The sequence below is a fragment of the Poeciliopsis prolifica genome, unplaced genomic scaffold, assembly GCF_027474105.1.
Source record: "Poeciliopsis prolifica strain line A6 unplaced genomic scaffold, Auburn_PproV2 SCAFFOLD019, whole genome shotgun sequence".
Classification (NCBI taxonomy): domain Eukaryota; kingdom Metazoa; phylum Chordata; class Actinopteri; order Cyprinodontiformes; family Poeciliidae; genus Poeciliopsis; species Poeciliopsis prolifica.
In genome coordinates this window covers 7663139-7680671 of record NW_026562394.1, presented here as the reverse complement: position 1 = coordinate 7680671, position 17533 = coordinate 7663139, and the positions used below count along the sequence as shown (strand labels likewise).

At 40.1% G+C, this 17533-nt stretch overlaps 1 protein-coding gene across 7 annotated transcripts in view; it reads left to right on the top strand.

The window, feature by feature from the left end:
* The window catches only part of ncor1 (nuclear receptor corepressor 1), a 63922-nt gene that overhangs the window by 33982 nt on the left and 12407 nt on the right, over positions 1–17533 (top strand). For 6 of the 7 annotated variants that reach the window (XM_055043496.1, XM_055043499.1, XM_055043501.1 and 3 more), the window contains 15 exons: positions 219–511; positions 2135–2200; positions 5556–5692; positions 5787–5880; positions 7152–7599; positions 7681–7804; positions 8535–8712; positions 12804–12970; positions 13364–13478; positions 14257–14345; positions 14443–14605; positions 14691–14816; positions 15454–15537; positions 15626–15876; positions 16617–16923. In XM_055043496.1, coding sequence (XP_054899471.1) covers positions 219–511; positions 2135–2200; positions 5556–5692; positions 5787–5880; positions 7152–7599; positions 7681–7804; positions 8535–8712; positions 12804–12970; positions 13364–13478; positions 14257–14345; positions 14443–14605; positions 14691–14816; positions 15454–15537; positions 15626–15876; positions 16617–16923 — 2642 coding nt within the window. The remainder of the gene's footprint in view (positions 1–218; positions 512–2134; positions 2201–5555; positions 5693–5786; positions 5881–7151; positions 7600–7680; positions 7805–8534; positions 8713–12803; positions 12971–13363; positions 13479–14256; positions 14346–14442; positions 14606–14690; positions 14817–15453; positions 15538–15625; positions 15877–16616; positions 16924–17533) is intronic. The other variant, XM_055043497.1, reaches the window with a different exon arrangement.

The window sequence follows — 17533 nt, the reverse complement described above, 5'->3', positions numbered from 1 at the left end:
GTAACAAGCCAGCAGGTGTCTGACATGTTGACGTGTCTGTTTAGTATTTTCTATCAACAAGTTTTAAAATACAAGTTTTTCGCTGCAGACTTTTTTTCAGTCAACGGCAAAAAAAGCAGACTACAAGAAGAGTCTGTTATTGCTGCGTCATCAGGGAATAGATATTTGCTGCAGCAGCAGCTAAAAGCTGTGTTTATCCCCCTGTCCAAAAACCACAGGGAGATTGGCAAGGACAAAGACAAGTGTGACGGTGGGGAGGACGAGGACGGAAAGGAGCAAAACACGCCGCGTGGCAGGAAGACTGCCAACAGCCAGGGCCGCCGCAATAGAAGGATCACCACACGCTCCATGGCCAATGAGGCTGCGTCCGTCGCAGCCGAGGACACGCCTCCTCCCGCCTCCGAGCCCGCCCTGCCAGATCCTCCACAACTTCCTAAATCTGATCAAGCGCAGAAGGGAATGAAGGAGCCCGCAAAATCCCTCACTCCGGTAGCAGCAGATGCTAATAAAGGTGAAAACTCTCACTTTACCCGCTAAAAAAACAAAAACATTTGTGCTTCCGGCTCCCACTGCAGTTTGTTGGATGCTTTTACAAATTAGGTTTATTTTGCATGATTCCTGATCATTTTAGATTAGCCATTCTGCAAGCCATAGAGAAGACAGAAAACATGTGGAAGAAGATGGTCTTATCTCTGTGAGACTAACACTGCCCAACTCTGTTAACATAGTTCCTAGCAACATAGTTCCTGTTCCTAGCAAATACTGCTGTACTTTGGTTTACAGATCACCATTGTGAAATAGTGGTGGCAGCATCCTGAAGCTATGCCCAGAGAAATTGGTCAGAGTTAATGAAAAAATAGTTAAATATTCCAACCGGCTTGAGGAAGTTTGATTCAGAAATATTTTATTTTCATCGAAGGGGGAATTAAATGTTATTTCAACTTATGCCACTGATGCTGTGGGCCAGGAGGATCTGCACTAGCAGTCAGTCTTGCAATGAATCTGAAGAGGCCTCTGACTGAAGACTTTCATGTTTCTCACAACATACTGACAGTTTCCAGACATTTGTGTTGAGACAATGTTCCTAGCAAGATATAAAAAGCTTGCTAGGAGCCTCAATTCCAAAAAATAGAAAGTTATACAAAATATTTCCTCCCTGCAATACAAATGGGTGCCTGTTTTTATTGGCGTGTCGCAACAAAATCCCCTACATAATTGATTTCAACAAAAGTATTCAGAACTTGACAAAATCTGAAGAAAATTTCAGGGAGATATTTATGATGCAACAGATTGTATTTGCTCACTCTGTTGTAACCTTTTCTATTTCTTAGAACTATGTTGCCTTGGTTTTAAAGTGTAGCTGTTGGTCAGTGTTGCCTAGTTGAAGGCTTGCCAGGCAAGTTAAACAAGCTGCCAATTCAGTGGTGGGGGAGAACGAAGTTTATGTTGACGGTCTGCATTTACATCGCACTCATCTTTGTTCACAAGGTGGGCGAATGGGTGGGTGGTGGGACTGTTGACCTCCTCCTAATCTAAAGGGGACATCTGCAGCTATTTTGGTCCAAATGTTTACACGTCCTCATCGGGGCACCCTGGAATAGAGCGGGCTAGAGTTCCCTTGTTCCCCTCTGCTCTCACCGTCCACTTCTGTGAATTTTAGCTTGAACTGTGCAGCCAAGGAGAGCAAAGGAGGAGTGTGTGTTGAACACCGAGCGTCACAGTCAGAGCGGTGGGAGGGATCGGGTCCCGACGGCTCGATTTGCCCGTTCGTCTCCATCCAAGGCCATTTCCCAAAGAGGAAGGCCAGCAGCTCTCGGTTCCTCCAGTGTCTGACGCTGTGTCAGCTGACCAGGGCGGCCCCTGTGGATCCGAGAGGACAAGAGAGAGAGAGGGAGTGGGAGGGTGAAAGGAGGCGAGTAAGTGAGGGAGCAGGTCTCAGCAGTCCTGAATGTAAACAGATTATTAGATTAGTGGCCATGAGAAGAAGGTGGCTAAAGAGTCTCTCTCTCGTTTTCTCTCTTGCTGCTCTGTTCAGCTCCCTCACTCTTTCACTTTCTGTCGTATTTTTTTTTTTTTTCCCCTCCTCCTCTCCGGGAGTGCTAATGGATTTGCATCTGGTCCTTTTGTGATTTAGCTGGCGCTGGTGAAAGCGGAGAAACTTCTCGCTGGACCGAGGAGGAGATGGAGGTCGCCAAAAAAGGTAATGTTTGATTCATTTCTCCCCTTTCTTTGCTATCCCTTCCTTTCTGCAGCCGCTCACTTGGCAGCAGGTCTTCTGCTGTTTATGGTCACCTCGGTAGTTCTTATGAATAATAGATATTTCATCTGTTTCTTGGATGCACTTTACTTTCTATCGGGAATTTTTTCTTATTTTTTTCCTCTTTTTTTTTTTGTTTGACTCGCTTCTCAGAAGTGATCAATCATTGAAAGGGCAACAGAGCATTACATTTAGATCAACTAACATTTCCTTTTCGCCTTGTAAGTGTCTGGGTAGTTGATATGAGACTTCACTACTATAATCATTTTTGGGTCACATTTCAGTAAAATATTCTCCTTCTTCACTTTACCCCTCACTTTCCTTTATGCAGAAATTAAGAAAGGTGCTTAATTTCTGCATAAAGTCCTGGATATTCAAACTGCTTTAACAGTTTTATAAGAAAGCACAACCTAATGTTTGATAAAAATTTGGTAGGCGTTACTTCCAGTTGATATCAAATATTTCAAGATTATAAGAAGACGCATGCACATTCTTTTTTCTCACTGCCTGAAGTTAAATCACAACAAACTTGTCTTTAGTTTTTGGATTTTATTTTTAGGTCAGTTAAGATTTCCAAAATTCTGTCCATTTGCTAAACAATATAAAACTTGCCGAGAATTATTTTTCGAGATTCTTTTTTTGTAACTTTCTCAGACCAATCAGGTTTATAAACTCAAAACCTAAAATACTGCTGTACTTTGGTTTACATTGTCCTTCTAAGTCTAATGTCTTGTGTAGAATACTATGACAAGACAGTGTTAACAGTAATAAATAATGTTATATAATGTTGAACTGACACTGTATTTTTTTAGTTCGTGTCATTTGAAAACATGTTGAAAATGTTTCAACATGTTTTTCAACAGTAAAAAAAATTTTACTGTGGGAAAATCGTATGAATTCTTTTTCTTGGTACTGAGAGCAAATTTCTATTTAATTATTTATTATTGTTGTAAATTATTATTTAATCTTAATTTTTATTATTAGTTTCCCTCTGTGTTTTGTAATAAAAGTATTTTTGAATTGAATTTCTAAATCCTGGTGGCTTTTAGGCTGGGAGTGAATAAAGGGATTAATGCAGATTAATTAAAACGTTCTTGGCTCGATAGATATTTTTTTCCCCCCCTTTGCAAAAATGCATCTTGCTTTATATCTTCTCAGGCATTCAGATCTGTCTGCTGGATTAGTGTAGCCAGTCATATGACAAGACCTGGTTAAAAAATTTATTTTTAAGCTTTCACTTATGGCTGCTCAGAAAAACAGAACAGTTTCCTCTCTTGGTTAGAGAACGTAGTAATGCAAGATAAGATATTTTACCTTATATTGTTTTATATTAAAACAACTCTTGGAGTGATTTTGTGAGAGACCATTTAAGAAATTTTGTGCACCAGGAAAGGCAGTGGATGGAAATGTGCTCTTGCTTTTGTCTGTGGCAGATTTCCTACAAATTAAAATTGAACATATTAGTTACATCTTTCAGGTTTTTTTTTTCTTCTTCTTTTGCTTTTATTTTAATTTGAGAGTTAACAGGACCGCAAACTTACTCAAAAGCAGACATGTGTGCACCTATGCATGAAACATTTTTATGAAAGAGAACCCCATGTCCTGTTTGTATTGCTGAGGACAGACGCATGTTTTTCTAGGCCTGAATAATTGAAAACTAACCTAAAATATGTGAGGATATTGTTTGTGTTTTGGACCTACAGTAATTTCAAATCACTTTTCTGCAGAAGTCAGACATTTACATCCACAGTTTTGGTTTATGGTGGGTTAAAAAAAACAAGTTAAAAAAACTGCAAAATTAATTCAGAATTTTTATTAAAAAGTCAAATTTTTAGGGACAACTTCGCAATTTCAGACCATGTGACAAAAGTTGATGCCACATGGGATAATTCCCCAGTGATTATCTTATAAATTGTCTGTTTTTTTTTTGTTGTTGTTGTTTTTAAATATCACAAATGTTTTGATGATGCTTATTATTGGACAAAAGAAATTTATCTGCCTGGTTAAATTATATTTCATTATTTAGCGCACCGCGTTCCGGTCGGGTTATTACTTGCATTGCACAGCGCTCATTCCATCATCTAACTGGAACAGTTTTGGTGTTTTGTGATCATTTGTCAAGCTGCCAGCATCTTTCATCTAAGTAGGGCTGGCAGGGAGAGCTGGTAACCATGGGTTACAGATTTTCAAAGCGAGACACCCTAATGTCAAAGGTAAATGGCCATCTGCCAAGTTCACTGCAGCTTGCTGAGCAGTCTCTAAAGTTTGTCGAGCTCAGAGCTGATTAGATACTGAGTTGACTGACATAGTGATAGGATTTTAACTTATTTTAGGTCTGACTTTCAGAATTTTGGTGTAACAAAACACCATTAAGGTTTTAACAGTTGCATTTAAATTAATTAGCACGAAACATAGTAAAGAAATTTCCATATAAGAAAAAAAAATTACTTGACCGATATGAGTCATTTAAAATGATTGAAACAGGGTCCCAGTCAGATACTGCCATAAACTTAATACAGGATGTGCTTTAATAGCTTTAGTAGATTAAAAACTTCTGTTTCTAAATATACAGTATATATATGACTGAATATATGTGTACAGGGTGGGCCATAAGTTTCCATACATAGAAAAAATAAACGTTTTATGTTGGACAACGTTTTTATTTTTGCTGCACTTCATGGTTGATCTGCAACATTTCCAGTTTTCTGAAACTTGCAAATAAGTTTTGCCACAGTGTTGTGTGTGATCCTTGTTCCATGTTTTCTGTTAAAGTTTCGTGCAACCATGCAACTGCTTCCCGATCCAGGCGTAGAATTTTAATTCTTTGCTTTTTTGTCAAACACATCTTCTTGGGTATCAGAAAAATTAAAGAAATATACATTTTACATTCTCCTATGTATGGAAACTTACGGCCCACCCTGTTGACCCTGCAAACTCCTAACTTGGTTTTATGTGTGGCAGTTTGCTAAAGTGTTAGGCTAACATTAGCATGCTTGCTCTCTGTTTTTAGACGACTTGTTAGTCATTTATTTTAGTACGTTTCCAGTTAATTGTGTGCAGACACAACAATTTTTCTGCTTTTTAAACTTTGATTTTTAAATATAAATTTGCCATTCAAATTGTAACTACAGTAGACCAACAGACATTGGGAGTTAAGTTTACTCCAAGAAAAAGAAATGATAATAATAATTGAGAACGGATCAGAACGTCACTAATATAGAGCATATTGTTGCGTTTTTCCCGTCACATCAGTCTCTATGAACCGCATTTCGAATCGTCCTTGTGCTTTCTGTCCAAGGGCTCGTTGAACACGGCAGAAACTGGACAGCCATCGCCAAAATGGTGGGCACCAAAAGCGAGGCGCAGTGCAAGAACTTCTATTTCAATTACAAGAGGCGCCACAATCTGGACAACCTGCTCCAGCAGCACAAGAAGGTAAACTTCCAGCTTTCCGCTTCCTGTCAAGGTCTGCCGTCGCAGGAGTGTGCAACATGTGTACGCAAGGTGGTAATCTCGGTCTGTTTCCCAGGATACTCGCAGAGCTCGCGCTGATACGTCTCAAGGGGAAGGCCAAGCCACGGCGTCACCTGATGATGACGAGGACAATGCAGATGACAGTGAAGGTCAGACAGAAGAAGCGTGTGTTCTGTTTCACACACGCACACATTTATATTCCCACACTCTTTCCTTCCTGTTTATCAGAGGTCCAACTCCAAGGGCAATTAGAATAAAAGCTGCACATGTGCACACACATTTGGTTTTGGCTACATCTCCAGTTCCTGTTTTTGGGTTATGCAGCTTGAGTTCAGTCTGTTTAAAGTAATAATATTTTGGGAATTTTTATGAACATAAACAAAACTGAAGTATTTGAAAATAATGAATGTACAATATTTTTTTTTTTGGCAATAACATGGAGTTATTGACCAAGGGATGAATTAAACCTCCATCCGTTGATATCGTTAGTTACTACATAATTATGCATTAAACTACCTGTTAATGATGTGCAATTTGCGTTAACAAAAAAAGTTTTTTTGGTGGCTGTGTCACCAAAACAAGCTCCAGCATAGGGGCCCACATCGTTGCAAATCTGCCCCTGACTGTCACACAAAACTTTTACTTAATTCTGTGATCTAAGGAAGTTGAGGCTACCGCTAACTAGCTGCACATTTAGCCTTTCTAGCTAGTTTTGTTGCATGTAAATTTCCTGCCATTTAACCCGACAATATTTGATTTCACCACTGACTCACTTTGATTGTAAACCCATTCGATGCTTTGTGTATTCTTCTTATTGTTATTATTATTAAAGGCTTGACACTATTAAGGGTGTAGAGATCCATTTGCAGGATGAGAAACAAACTACTGTCAAGAGCCACGAACAGACGGCAGAAATGTCAGTTTTGATCTTCTGTTGGGTTTTAAAGCTCCTCAGAAAACAGTCGGATCTTCTACCTCTAACATTGAGCTAAGAGCAGCATTTGGTCTGATTCAAACTCTCAAGTCTGTGATTTTGTGAATTTCAAACATGACGATCAATAAGTTGTCAATCTTATTGATTGACAACTTTTATTTGAACAAAGTTGAGGTGGTGAAACCTGCAGAAACCCTGAATAGATTGATCAGGTAGACATAGGAATGTGAAAATGTACTTGCAAACATTAGGATATTGAGTTAAGCTGAAACTGTAACTTTAATGCAAATGCTGACATCACATGGCAACAGCTGCAGCAGTGGAGAACACGCAAGCTGATCATGGCAGGCGGATCTGCATGTTTCATCTCATTTGACCTGCTGTGTATTTGGACGGTTTGTGTTTGGTTTGTGAAAGTATAAAAATGGTTTATGTTGTTTTTCTGTAACATTTGAAGTCTTTTCTCGACATATTCTTTTTTCTTAGCTGGTGATAACAGTTCTGATACAGAGAGCGCACCTTCACCCTCTCAGCCCGACTCCTCAAAATCAGTCGACTCAAAGAGACCGGAGAGCTCGGCAGGCGAAGCTCCAGGCGCAGACCAGGACAAAGGTCAAGCCAGCAATGGAAAGTCTGCAGAGCCTTCATACGGGGAGCTTCGCGTCAAGGAAGAGAAGAGCCCAGAGAGCGAGAGCGGATCTCAGGAAGAAAAAGCCAAGCTTTCTTCCTTCCCTGGTCCCGTGCATCCCAAAACCGAACCTCAGGATGTGGACATGAAGACCGGTGAGGTTCAAGTCAAGGTGGAGTCCGAGATCAAGGAGAAGGGCGAAAAGGGAGAGCCGGGCGAACGGCAGAGAGAGCTCCACTCGGACAATGACTCGAGCGCCACCTGCAGTGCTGACGAAGACGTGGAGGCCGAGCCTGATCGGCAGAGGTGAGCCTCCCAAACATCTTTATTCTTGCAATATAATGGCTCTGTAACACAATCACCTATTTTATTTGGCCGTCTCTGCAGAATATACAACATGGAAAAACCATCGTTGCTCAACCCTCCAGGATCGGTGCTCATGCCCTCGCCCAAGCAAGTCCAGCTCAACATCCAGCAGCTGCAGCACAGGGCAGCTGCCATCCCTCCTATGGTTAGTTTCGGCTTGATTTATTTACACTGGCAAAGATGAAGGCAGCTGTAACGCAGGGGAAACTTCACTTCTGTCAACTCTCTTATTTTTGAACTAGAATGTAGCCAGTCCTCAGCGAACCAGGTGGTCCAAATCAACTGAGATGAAGAAATGGTTTATGTAGCCTTTGTTTAAAAAGTGAATGTAAATGAATTTGTCTAAAATTAAGGCCTTAATATTTCTTATGTTCACTAGAGAACATGTAATTTGGCCTTATATAAGTTATTTGCAGGTCTTATATTTTATCATGGCTGTAGTCATGCTACTGCCATCTTGTGGGATATTTTCTAAATGTGTTTGATCTCTTCAGACACTGTGGTCTATGACGCAAGGCGGTTGAGATCTACCAGCAAGAAGTTCTTAATATTTGCTCGCTAGCTAGTTTGCTTGTTATCTCCTTGCTGTCTAGCAAGCAAACAAGCCATTAGCAGCTAGCGTATGGCTCTCCTGTTAGCCACTTCGCTAACTATATGGCCTTATGCCATTTTTATCATCTGAGAAGCTGCTTTCACAGTTTTGGCCCTTTGGATTTCTTTTGTACACCACTGCTGTGATACAAGTCCAAAATTTTATTCATGATAGTCTTTAAAAGTATCAAATTTGAGTTGGTGAAACTTACATAAACCCTGTACTTTGAATTACTTAAACTGTCTTGTGTCCTGAATTGATTTCTCCTGCTGCATTAACCCAGGTGCCTGGGTCTTACGGTCCTGGCGGCATTCCCATGAGCGGTTTAACCATGCTGCAGCACCAGATCAAAGCAGCGCATGATTCGGCTCACCAGGAAGAGAAGCAGCGGCAGGATCAGGGCGACCTGGAACGGAGACCCCACTTCAACACTCGCAGCCCGTCTGTGCTGGACAGAGACGGTACGAGAAGAGCTGGTCTTTAGTTGCTGTGCACCTGTTATGTTGCTGAAGGTTTGATTGTTGTTGTGGAGTCTCCTAGGAGACAAATACGGTTTCTGGAAAACTTTTTTTTTCTTGGTCTGGTTTGGTGTGGAAAAACAAAACATGAAAAATTATTCTTGATTCCATCTATATGTTTATGTTGTGTCCGTCTTCTCCCAAAAACCTGTTCTTTCATCAATCTATCATTTCAACAGTTTGTCCTTACATTCTTTCGTCCACCTTCTGTCAGTCGTTGTCCCATCGTCTCTCCATGTTTGGACTTATTCTATCTGTCATCTCTCGTCCTTTTTATCCATCCCTCTATCCATCTCTTTCTTTTTATGCACCATTTGCAGATGCTGTATTTAAAAGATCCTGAGAAGAAGCCTGACTTCTGTAGAAATATTTTGTTGTAATTTAATAGTAATCTACTAATTTTAATGTTGTTAATCGAGTCAGCTTAATCATGGACATTTGCCTTGGAAATATGTTGGAACCCCAGAGGGGCAGCAGGTTCTGCCGTCATGCATGTCAGCAGAGAGAATTTCGCAGATCCTGTTTACAACATGACTAAACCGATCTGGAGCCTGTGGCGGCGATCCTCCTGATGCGACTCCGGTTGGGAGCGGAAGGCTTTGTTCTCCTGGGTGGTCAGACGTAGTTTAGTCACGGAGTGCGAGAGAGCCGTGACATCATGTGCTTGACTCTGAAAAGCTTTTAGCACCCCGAAGCCAAAGTGCTGCAAGGAGCGGAGCAGTCGGTGAGCCGCCGAGCTTTGACAGCTACATGGCACAGATGTTTTAGCAGGTGTGTGTCCAGGTGGGAGAGTTGGGTTATTTAACACAGGTCCATCCATCCTGGGTCAGCATTATGGCTATTAGTCTCTCTAATGAGAGACTCTCCCCTGTGGGGCTGAGCGAGGCTTTACCTCAGCCTGACCCCCATGTCCCCGTTTCCTCCTCTTTCTGAGAGCTTCCAGGTAAAGGAACTTACCTTCACCTTATTTTTCTGGTCGATTCTGTTTCTGTCTGGCTGCTGTTTTGTCTTTTTCTTTCTGCTACAAGATGTTTGATCCCACTCTCTTTAAACTTATTTAATCTTTTGTTTGGGACTACAGCTAACAATTATTTTAGTAATAGATTATCCAGTCAATTATTCTGATAATTAATTAGATTCTTCTAATTTTTCACTTAACCACTTAAGCCTTTTTTACATATTAGAAATACATTTAAAGATTCAAATAATCAAGTCTTAAATGAGAAAATTATATTAAATAAACTTTATGTTTTTGTATCCTTGAATACAAGGTATTAAAAATATGTTAGCAGATTTTATTAAAATATTGCCTGTTTAGTTTGTTTTTTACTGTAGAACTGTGCATTTTTTCATAGCAAATGAGAAAACATGACAGTTGTGGAAGAAGTCTGACCTCCTGTGCTCTAAACAAGTCTTGAATTTCCTCTGTTTAATAAACTCTATACAAGATGCATTTGAACTTTGTTTAACTGGGAACATGAACATATTTACCATCTCTGGCAGGGATAATGACTCCATTCATGACTTTATGCTGTAGGGTTTTGAATGTAGTCTTTACTTATGTTTCACTTTAAGATGAATAGTTAAATCATCCTCCTGGCAGCACTGGTCACCTCTGTGACCCAAATGACGTGTGAAGGTTATTCTTTCATTGCTGCATGAATATGTGTGGTTTAGCTCTATGAAACTTGTTGTGATTCGCACAGTAAGAGATGCTTTAGTTGGACTCGCTAAGAATTGAACATAAATGTTTCACCAAAAGAGTCCAACTTGCTAGCAGGAAATTAAAATTTTGTTGATTGAAATTAAAATTTTTAGAGCTTCACCAATCTGAAGTTTGCGCCAGTTACCAAGCTTTACCACAACAATCCTTATAGAGTCTAAAGGTATTCATACTCCACGCAGATTTAGGTCTAAACTAATGTTTTAAGTTTATCAGCATATTTCCTCTGGATAGAAATGGTAAAGTTGGAGTTCCCCAGCCAGAATCTGGAGGAGAATCCTAAGGGAGCTAAAGATGGTATGGAGATTTTCCAAACTGAAAAACTTTTGAGTTCCTCTGCAAAGACTGAAACAAACATAAAGCTGGTCAGCAATGATGAGAAGCATTTTGTTGCTGCAGTGCCGACAAAGGCTTTTCATAACTAACCAGGGCTGAAACAATTAATCGGATTAATTGTGATTAATCAATTATTTAAATAATGGTCAACAAGTTTAGACTCAAAGGTCATTTGCTGAAAGAGCAACACATTCAGAGAAGCCAAAACTGTACAAGAAATACAGCTTTGTATTCCTTGTACAAAGTTTTAGCTTTACCTGGTTGAAATTCTGTGAGGAAAAAATCTACTGCCCAGTTATTAAACGGTTTGCCCAAAAATTAATCAGCAGATTAGCCCTACACTGTATGACGCTAACTCTGCAGAAAGGGTTGAGTGTTTCTCATATTGACATTAGTAGCATCCTTTGCTGCAATTGAGTGAAAATATACTAAAAGAATGCTGTTATTGCATTTTAGTCCATGAAATATTTATTTCCTTATTTTAAAAAGGAATCAAATAATTTTATACATACTTTTAAGGTATTTATAACTTAAATTAAGCTTAAATGGTATGATAAAAAAAATCTGCAAATATTGCCTATAATAGAATAATATTAGAATGATCAATTACTAAAATAATTATTGGTGCAGCTGTATTCACAGTCTGGCTTTGATAAAATTCTAATAAAAAGTGCTGTTTTTCTTAAGTATATATATTTTTAATGATCCAGTCAGTCTACCATCTTTCAGTAGATGCCTGTAGAATCTCCAATCAGAAATAACTTTTTGTATTAATGAAAATAAGTTAAAATCCATTTCTGGCAGTGGTACAAAATATTTTTCTGTTAAGTCTTTGACTCATGAAAGTGGGGTCAGAATAACTCCAAGTGATTTAGGCTTTTCTCTCGATTTTGTTTCTGTTTGTCATGATATTCTTTCTGCAGCCGCTAACAGCCTGTTCGTCATGAACCGTTTCCCCAGAGCAGGGCTTTATAAATTTATATAGAGGGACTTGTTTTCTCATCCATCCCCTTTTGAACTGACAGGATTATGATGTCTGTGACTGTCGGAGGAACTCTTCCAGCCATTTGCATTTTTTATTTTGCAGAGGGCAGAACACGAGGTGCTCTCCCCTGCAGCGAGGCCGCTCGGTCTGCGCCGCTGTGGATCTGTGGTTTGTTATGAACTATTCTGTCTGCTCCGCTTTCCCAGGGTGCATTAAAGCAGACGGGGAGCATGGACCAAAGTTACCTCTGTCTGAAGAGAGGCCATTAAACTTCAAGGCTTACCTCACCACTCAAGAGTGCTATCAGAAAGACTGAATGTTTGATCCTGTGGGCTTTGAGGGGAAATGAGGGCTTTTGGAGCTAAAATGCTGAGAAAGACTTGTAGGATGGACGAGTATGAAGTTTGATTTATACATCTGTTTTTTCTTTTATCAGTCTGTCAATCTATTTAACCATTTATCTGTTTTCCCTTCCATCTGTTAATAGTTCTGTTCGTTTTGCCCATCCACTGTAGAAACTTTTGTGTATTTTTAAAAACGAGTAAAAACAACTCTTTAATATTAAGTCTAGAAGAGTATGGAATACTGCAATGAGAAACGTTGACAAACCAGAACCAAACTGGGTGATTAATTGATTAATTTTTTTTGTTTTGTTTTGAAGTTTTTATTTTTGGAAAATCTGGGATTTTTTTTTATGACTTTATTCTTGTAATTATACACAAATTCTCATAGCATCGCCCTAATACTCCGTTGTACAACTCACATAAATGATGGCTGGAATTAAAGCCACCTTTTTAAAACGTTTTCTGTCATTTCTAAACTAATTTCTAGAAAAGAAAGTGAGAAAAGCAAAGCGATTAAAATCAAACCTGGTATGAAAAAAGACTTCATTTTTATGCAGCATTGCCCAGCTCTGTGATGAACACCATAAAAAATCTTTAATCAGTCATTAATCAAAGTTTGTATTCTTTTGTGTCATTTCCCTTCCAGTCCTCCATCCCAATCCCTCCCAGCTGGTCCAGAGCATGAACGACGGAGTCCGTCTGCCGTTCAACAGACACAGTCGACCTCCCAACATTCCTTCTCCTCCTCCGCTCATTCCAACCAACAAGCCCACAGACAAGCCCTCCTTCATCCAGGGCGGCTCCATCTCCCAGGTAAGACAGCCGGGTCTCTCCATGTTGCTGATATTCTCCGTCTTCATGTTCAAATCTAATTCTCTAACAGGCTTCACGTGGACGGTTCCGTTTAAATTGGAAAATCTGGGTTTGTTTACCTCAGCGCGACCCACTCGTCCCTTTCAAATCCAATTTTATTTACGCATTTGTTCTGCTTATGATTAGAGCCGTAATTGATGCTCCACTAATACAATATTCTGGTTGTATTAGCGTCCTTGGTTGGTTTTACACCACGTGAGGTAGTCGACAGCGTAACGTAATCAGTGCGTCAGGAGCTAAAAGATGATCGGTATCACTTGACACCACTTTGTTGTCCTGTTAGCCGCAGTGACCTGAACATGAGATGAATGGTTTGTCCTGTTTCTTATCCAGGGAACTCCTGGCACATATTTGCCCTCTCATGCCATCTATGGGCCAGAAGGAACCAAGAGCTCTGGGGGCTCCATCTCTCTGGGGCTGCCACGGCAGATGGACCCCAACAAACCCGGTGGGTCCAACGTTTGGCACACAACTGCACAAAAACATCAACGTTAAGACAAAAAAGAATTAAAAATACAAGATTATCTCTTCAAACTAACATCAGACTCAGATATGATTAGGTTTTAAAGATTAATCATGATGAATCGATGATTGACATAATCGACAGTTTGATAATCACTTAATCGTTAACGGAACTATATAGATTATTTGCCAAAATCCAGCTTACTCACAGCAGTACTTAATCTACAACTGTACACAAATTACACATTTGTCTTGTCAGATGGATTTAAACAGGATAAAACAATAAGTGAGGAAACTTTGAATTCAGGTTGAACTGGATCTGTGATTTTTTTATTTTTTCATTTATTAATTTCTTTTTGCATTAGGTGACTCTGGTTCAAGGGGCAACCAGATTCCATTTGATCCAACTAATTTGGATCAAGTCGATCCAAATTAGTCAAGATGACAAAAACAAAAAAGTCCCTTTAGTCGCACTTCGGAAATTGGATGACAAATTTAGCGTTACCCAGTTTCATGATTGGTTGAATCTGTAGACAATAAGACCCGGCTGATGTTCGAGCAGAGAGGTTTATATTTTCTTCCCAGATCTTCAAAAGGTTTTATAAAATGCAACAAACAAATCTGGGAAAAATGGGGATATAGGAATCTTGTATTCATATGATGGAAATATTCTTATGATAGTTTCAGTACTTGTTCTGCTTCTGTCATCAGTTGTCATGTAACTTATTATATTTCCACTTGAACTCTTCTTCTGTCCCACCCAGCAGGAGCTGTGATTTCCTCCATCCAGGACGGCAGAGGCAACCCTACAAAGGTTGGTGAAGGCCTGGCTTTCAGAGGATCCATCACTCAGGTAATGAATTATTAAAGAAATTATTTACACTTCATTGGTTCCACTGTGTGTGTTGGTATCTATTGAACTAACTTCAGTTTTGCTGTCGACGACACAGGGCACTCCGGCTCTGTCCCAGCCTAGCATAGCTGCTGACCTCCTGAAGGGCACAATCACAAAGCTGGCTACAGAGGACCTGGGCAGCCCAGATAAAGCCAGGGGGGAGCAGCTGGCTAAAGTCATTTATGAAGGCAAAAGTGGCCACATTCTCTCTTATGATGGTATGTAGATTTATTGCTGTTGATGTGCCTAATACCTGTTTTTTTTCTGCCTAGCATTAAGGCTGGATTTCTTTGTTTACGATAGGTATAAAGAATCCCAGGGAAAACACCAGAAGCCCCAGAACAGGTCATGACCTGAAACGCACTCATGACATGATGGAGGGTCCCATGGGAAGAGCACACCATGGCAGGGAGGGCGCTCCATTCGAGGGTACTCTTTGTGTGTCACCGACTTTACCACTTCACTTTGGAAAAACACAATTCGTCGTATTACAGCCGCAAACTTCAAGGCATTTTATTGGGATTTTCTGTGACAAACACAAGGTAGCACATAATGGCAACTTGAAAGGAAAATTATGAATGTCTTTTTAACATATGACAAATTGAATTCTATAAATTGTGGCTTTCAGACCCCTTTAATCTGTCACCCATAAAAAGTCCAACCAATGACCTGCACTGATCCACCGCTGAGGGAAACATGTCCGAAATCTCTCCAGAGCAAACCATTCCCAAGTCCAATTTATGTATAAAGCGATTTCTAAAAAGAGAAAAAGAGTAAGTTTGCCCAAAGTGCTGCACAAAAATAAGACAAATGAAGGCAAAGTGGTCACATAAAACGGATATTTTAATTCTCATAAAATAGAAAAGAAAAAATATCAACTCAAATGGGACCAAATGCTAGACAGGATAGCTGCCACTTATATGATGCACTACGTCGTACTAGTACAGGACATAAAATCCCAGTAAAATACACCGAAGTTCATGGCTGTAATGTCAGAAAGTGTGTTAATACTGTGTGTCCTGGCTTGTATTTTCTGTTTCATGAGTGATATTTTCTTACCTTCCAGGTCTGATCAGTAGGGCTTTACCTAGAGAAGGGCATCATGGCGACTCCAAGGAAAGAGCGCTGATCCCTGGATCCATTATGCAAGGTGGATGCCTGGAAAGCTTCCCACATTTGTAGTTTGCTGTGTCAAAAACAAAGCAAGGCTGGAGTAATTTTTATTTATTTATTTTTAGGGACACCTAGAACTACTGCTGACGCGTATGAGGATGCGGTGAAATACGGGAAGCTGATAAAAACCGAAAGCTCGCCCATCCGTACATTCGAAGAGGCCATCAGCAAAGGCAAGCCCTATGAAGGAGTTAACACCATCAAAGAGAGGGGGCGCTCCATTCACGAAATCCCCAGACAGGACCAGTCTGGACAGGACATGTGCAAAACTCCTGACCTGCCTGACAGGAGGGTGATAGAGGGCTCCATGTCTCAGGTTTGTGGACAAAATTAACCCGCTATCGATTATTGGTGTCTAGAGGCCATTTGCAGCCCTTAAACAGATAATTTTTAGCCTGTGACTGCAATTCAAGAATGATGCAAGACTTTTTATTTTTAATTAAGGCAAAAATGATCACAAATTACAATCTTACTTTGTGTTGTAGCTAACATTTTCTATTGTATTATATTTGTATCTACATTTTAGGCTCATTTTGTAGGATTTTTATGCTCCTTTTGTGGAGATTTTGGATTTATTCTGTAAATTTAACACTTCAAGACTCCACAATTTATATTTTTATATATCTGTGTAACCAGGATTATTGCTTTCTTATCTTACTCAAAAGTAAAACCCTGCTGCAGCCAAATCTGCATTTCTTTAATTTACTAAAATTGGCTGAATACTGGAAGCATTTTCAAAGAAGTAGTGACCTAAATGCTGTTTTTGGAGCTCAGAATTTTTTCTCTTATTTATTTCAGTCAAGATATTAAAAATTTGGAAAAACTGGATGCCTTTCTTTTAGTGAGGCAAGCCTGCAAAAATGTTTTTCATTTTTGGATCTGCAATAATTTACACATTTCCCAACAAAAAAATCTATTTATTTTTAATTAAATGAAACTTCTGCAGCTGAATGTTTTGTTGAGATTTTTTTTTTTCGCCTGCAAGTCTGCGGCTGTTATGCACTAAATTCTCAAAAGCACCATGTTAATAGAAATACTTTCTCCTCTCTGCAACAGAGTTACTCCGTGGGCCAGCCGACCATCAAACACAACGTCAAGTCCCTCATCACCAGCCCCAGCAAGCTTCCCCACAGCATGCCCCAGCTGGAGGCCATGGAGCGACCCAAGTACGAGGAGAACAAGGCGGTGCGGCACTCTGTGGTCAACAGCACGGCCTCCGTCCTGCGCTCCACGCACCAGGAAGCCGGGAAATCCCAGCACAGCCCCAGCATGTATGAGGACACCAGTGCTCGCAGGACCCCCGTCAACTACAGCACCAATCCCGTCTCCAGAGGATCCCCCATGCTGGGTCGGGGCTCAGAGGGTAAGTCCCATAAGGGCTTTAGGGGCAAAGGATTTTGTTTACTCATGCTTTGTGTATTTAGTAGGGGTGGGAGTCGTTTACTGTTTCACAGGTTTTGGGGCCACGATCAGATTCAAAGCCAATTTTCAAGTCAAAAAGTGATCATTCATAATGATTTCTGTTTTAATCTGTCGGTATGCAAGGGATCCTCATGCCGTGCTCCAGTCTGAGTAGATAGGATGATGAGTGGAGATTTACGTATTTACGTTGTTCCTGAAGTGTAAAATCTTCATTTCGTAAAGCTTGTACACAGTGAAGCTCATGTCAAACCAGTGACGTGCGGTCAGGGGAGGCAGGTGAGGTGTGTCATCATGGAAAAATAATAAAATGAGAAAATAATTTACATTTCTATTTTCACCTTGTGGCTTGTACTTTAAAGTACCTATTTTTCATTTAGTTTAACCAATTCTGATTATTTTTTTTCTTCAAAATCACTGCATTTTTGCATTTTCCCATTCAAATGCTTGGATGCTGGTGAGGCAGCAGCGAGTTGAGCCTCACCTGGGATTGACTGCCATTATATGAGAGCATGTTCCTCTTCTCTGTACATCGGCAATGAACTGGTTAAAAA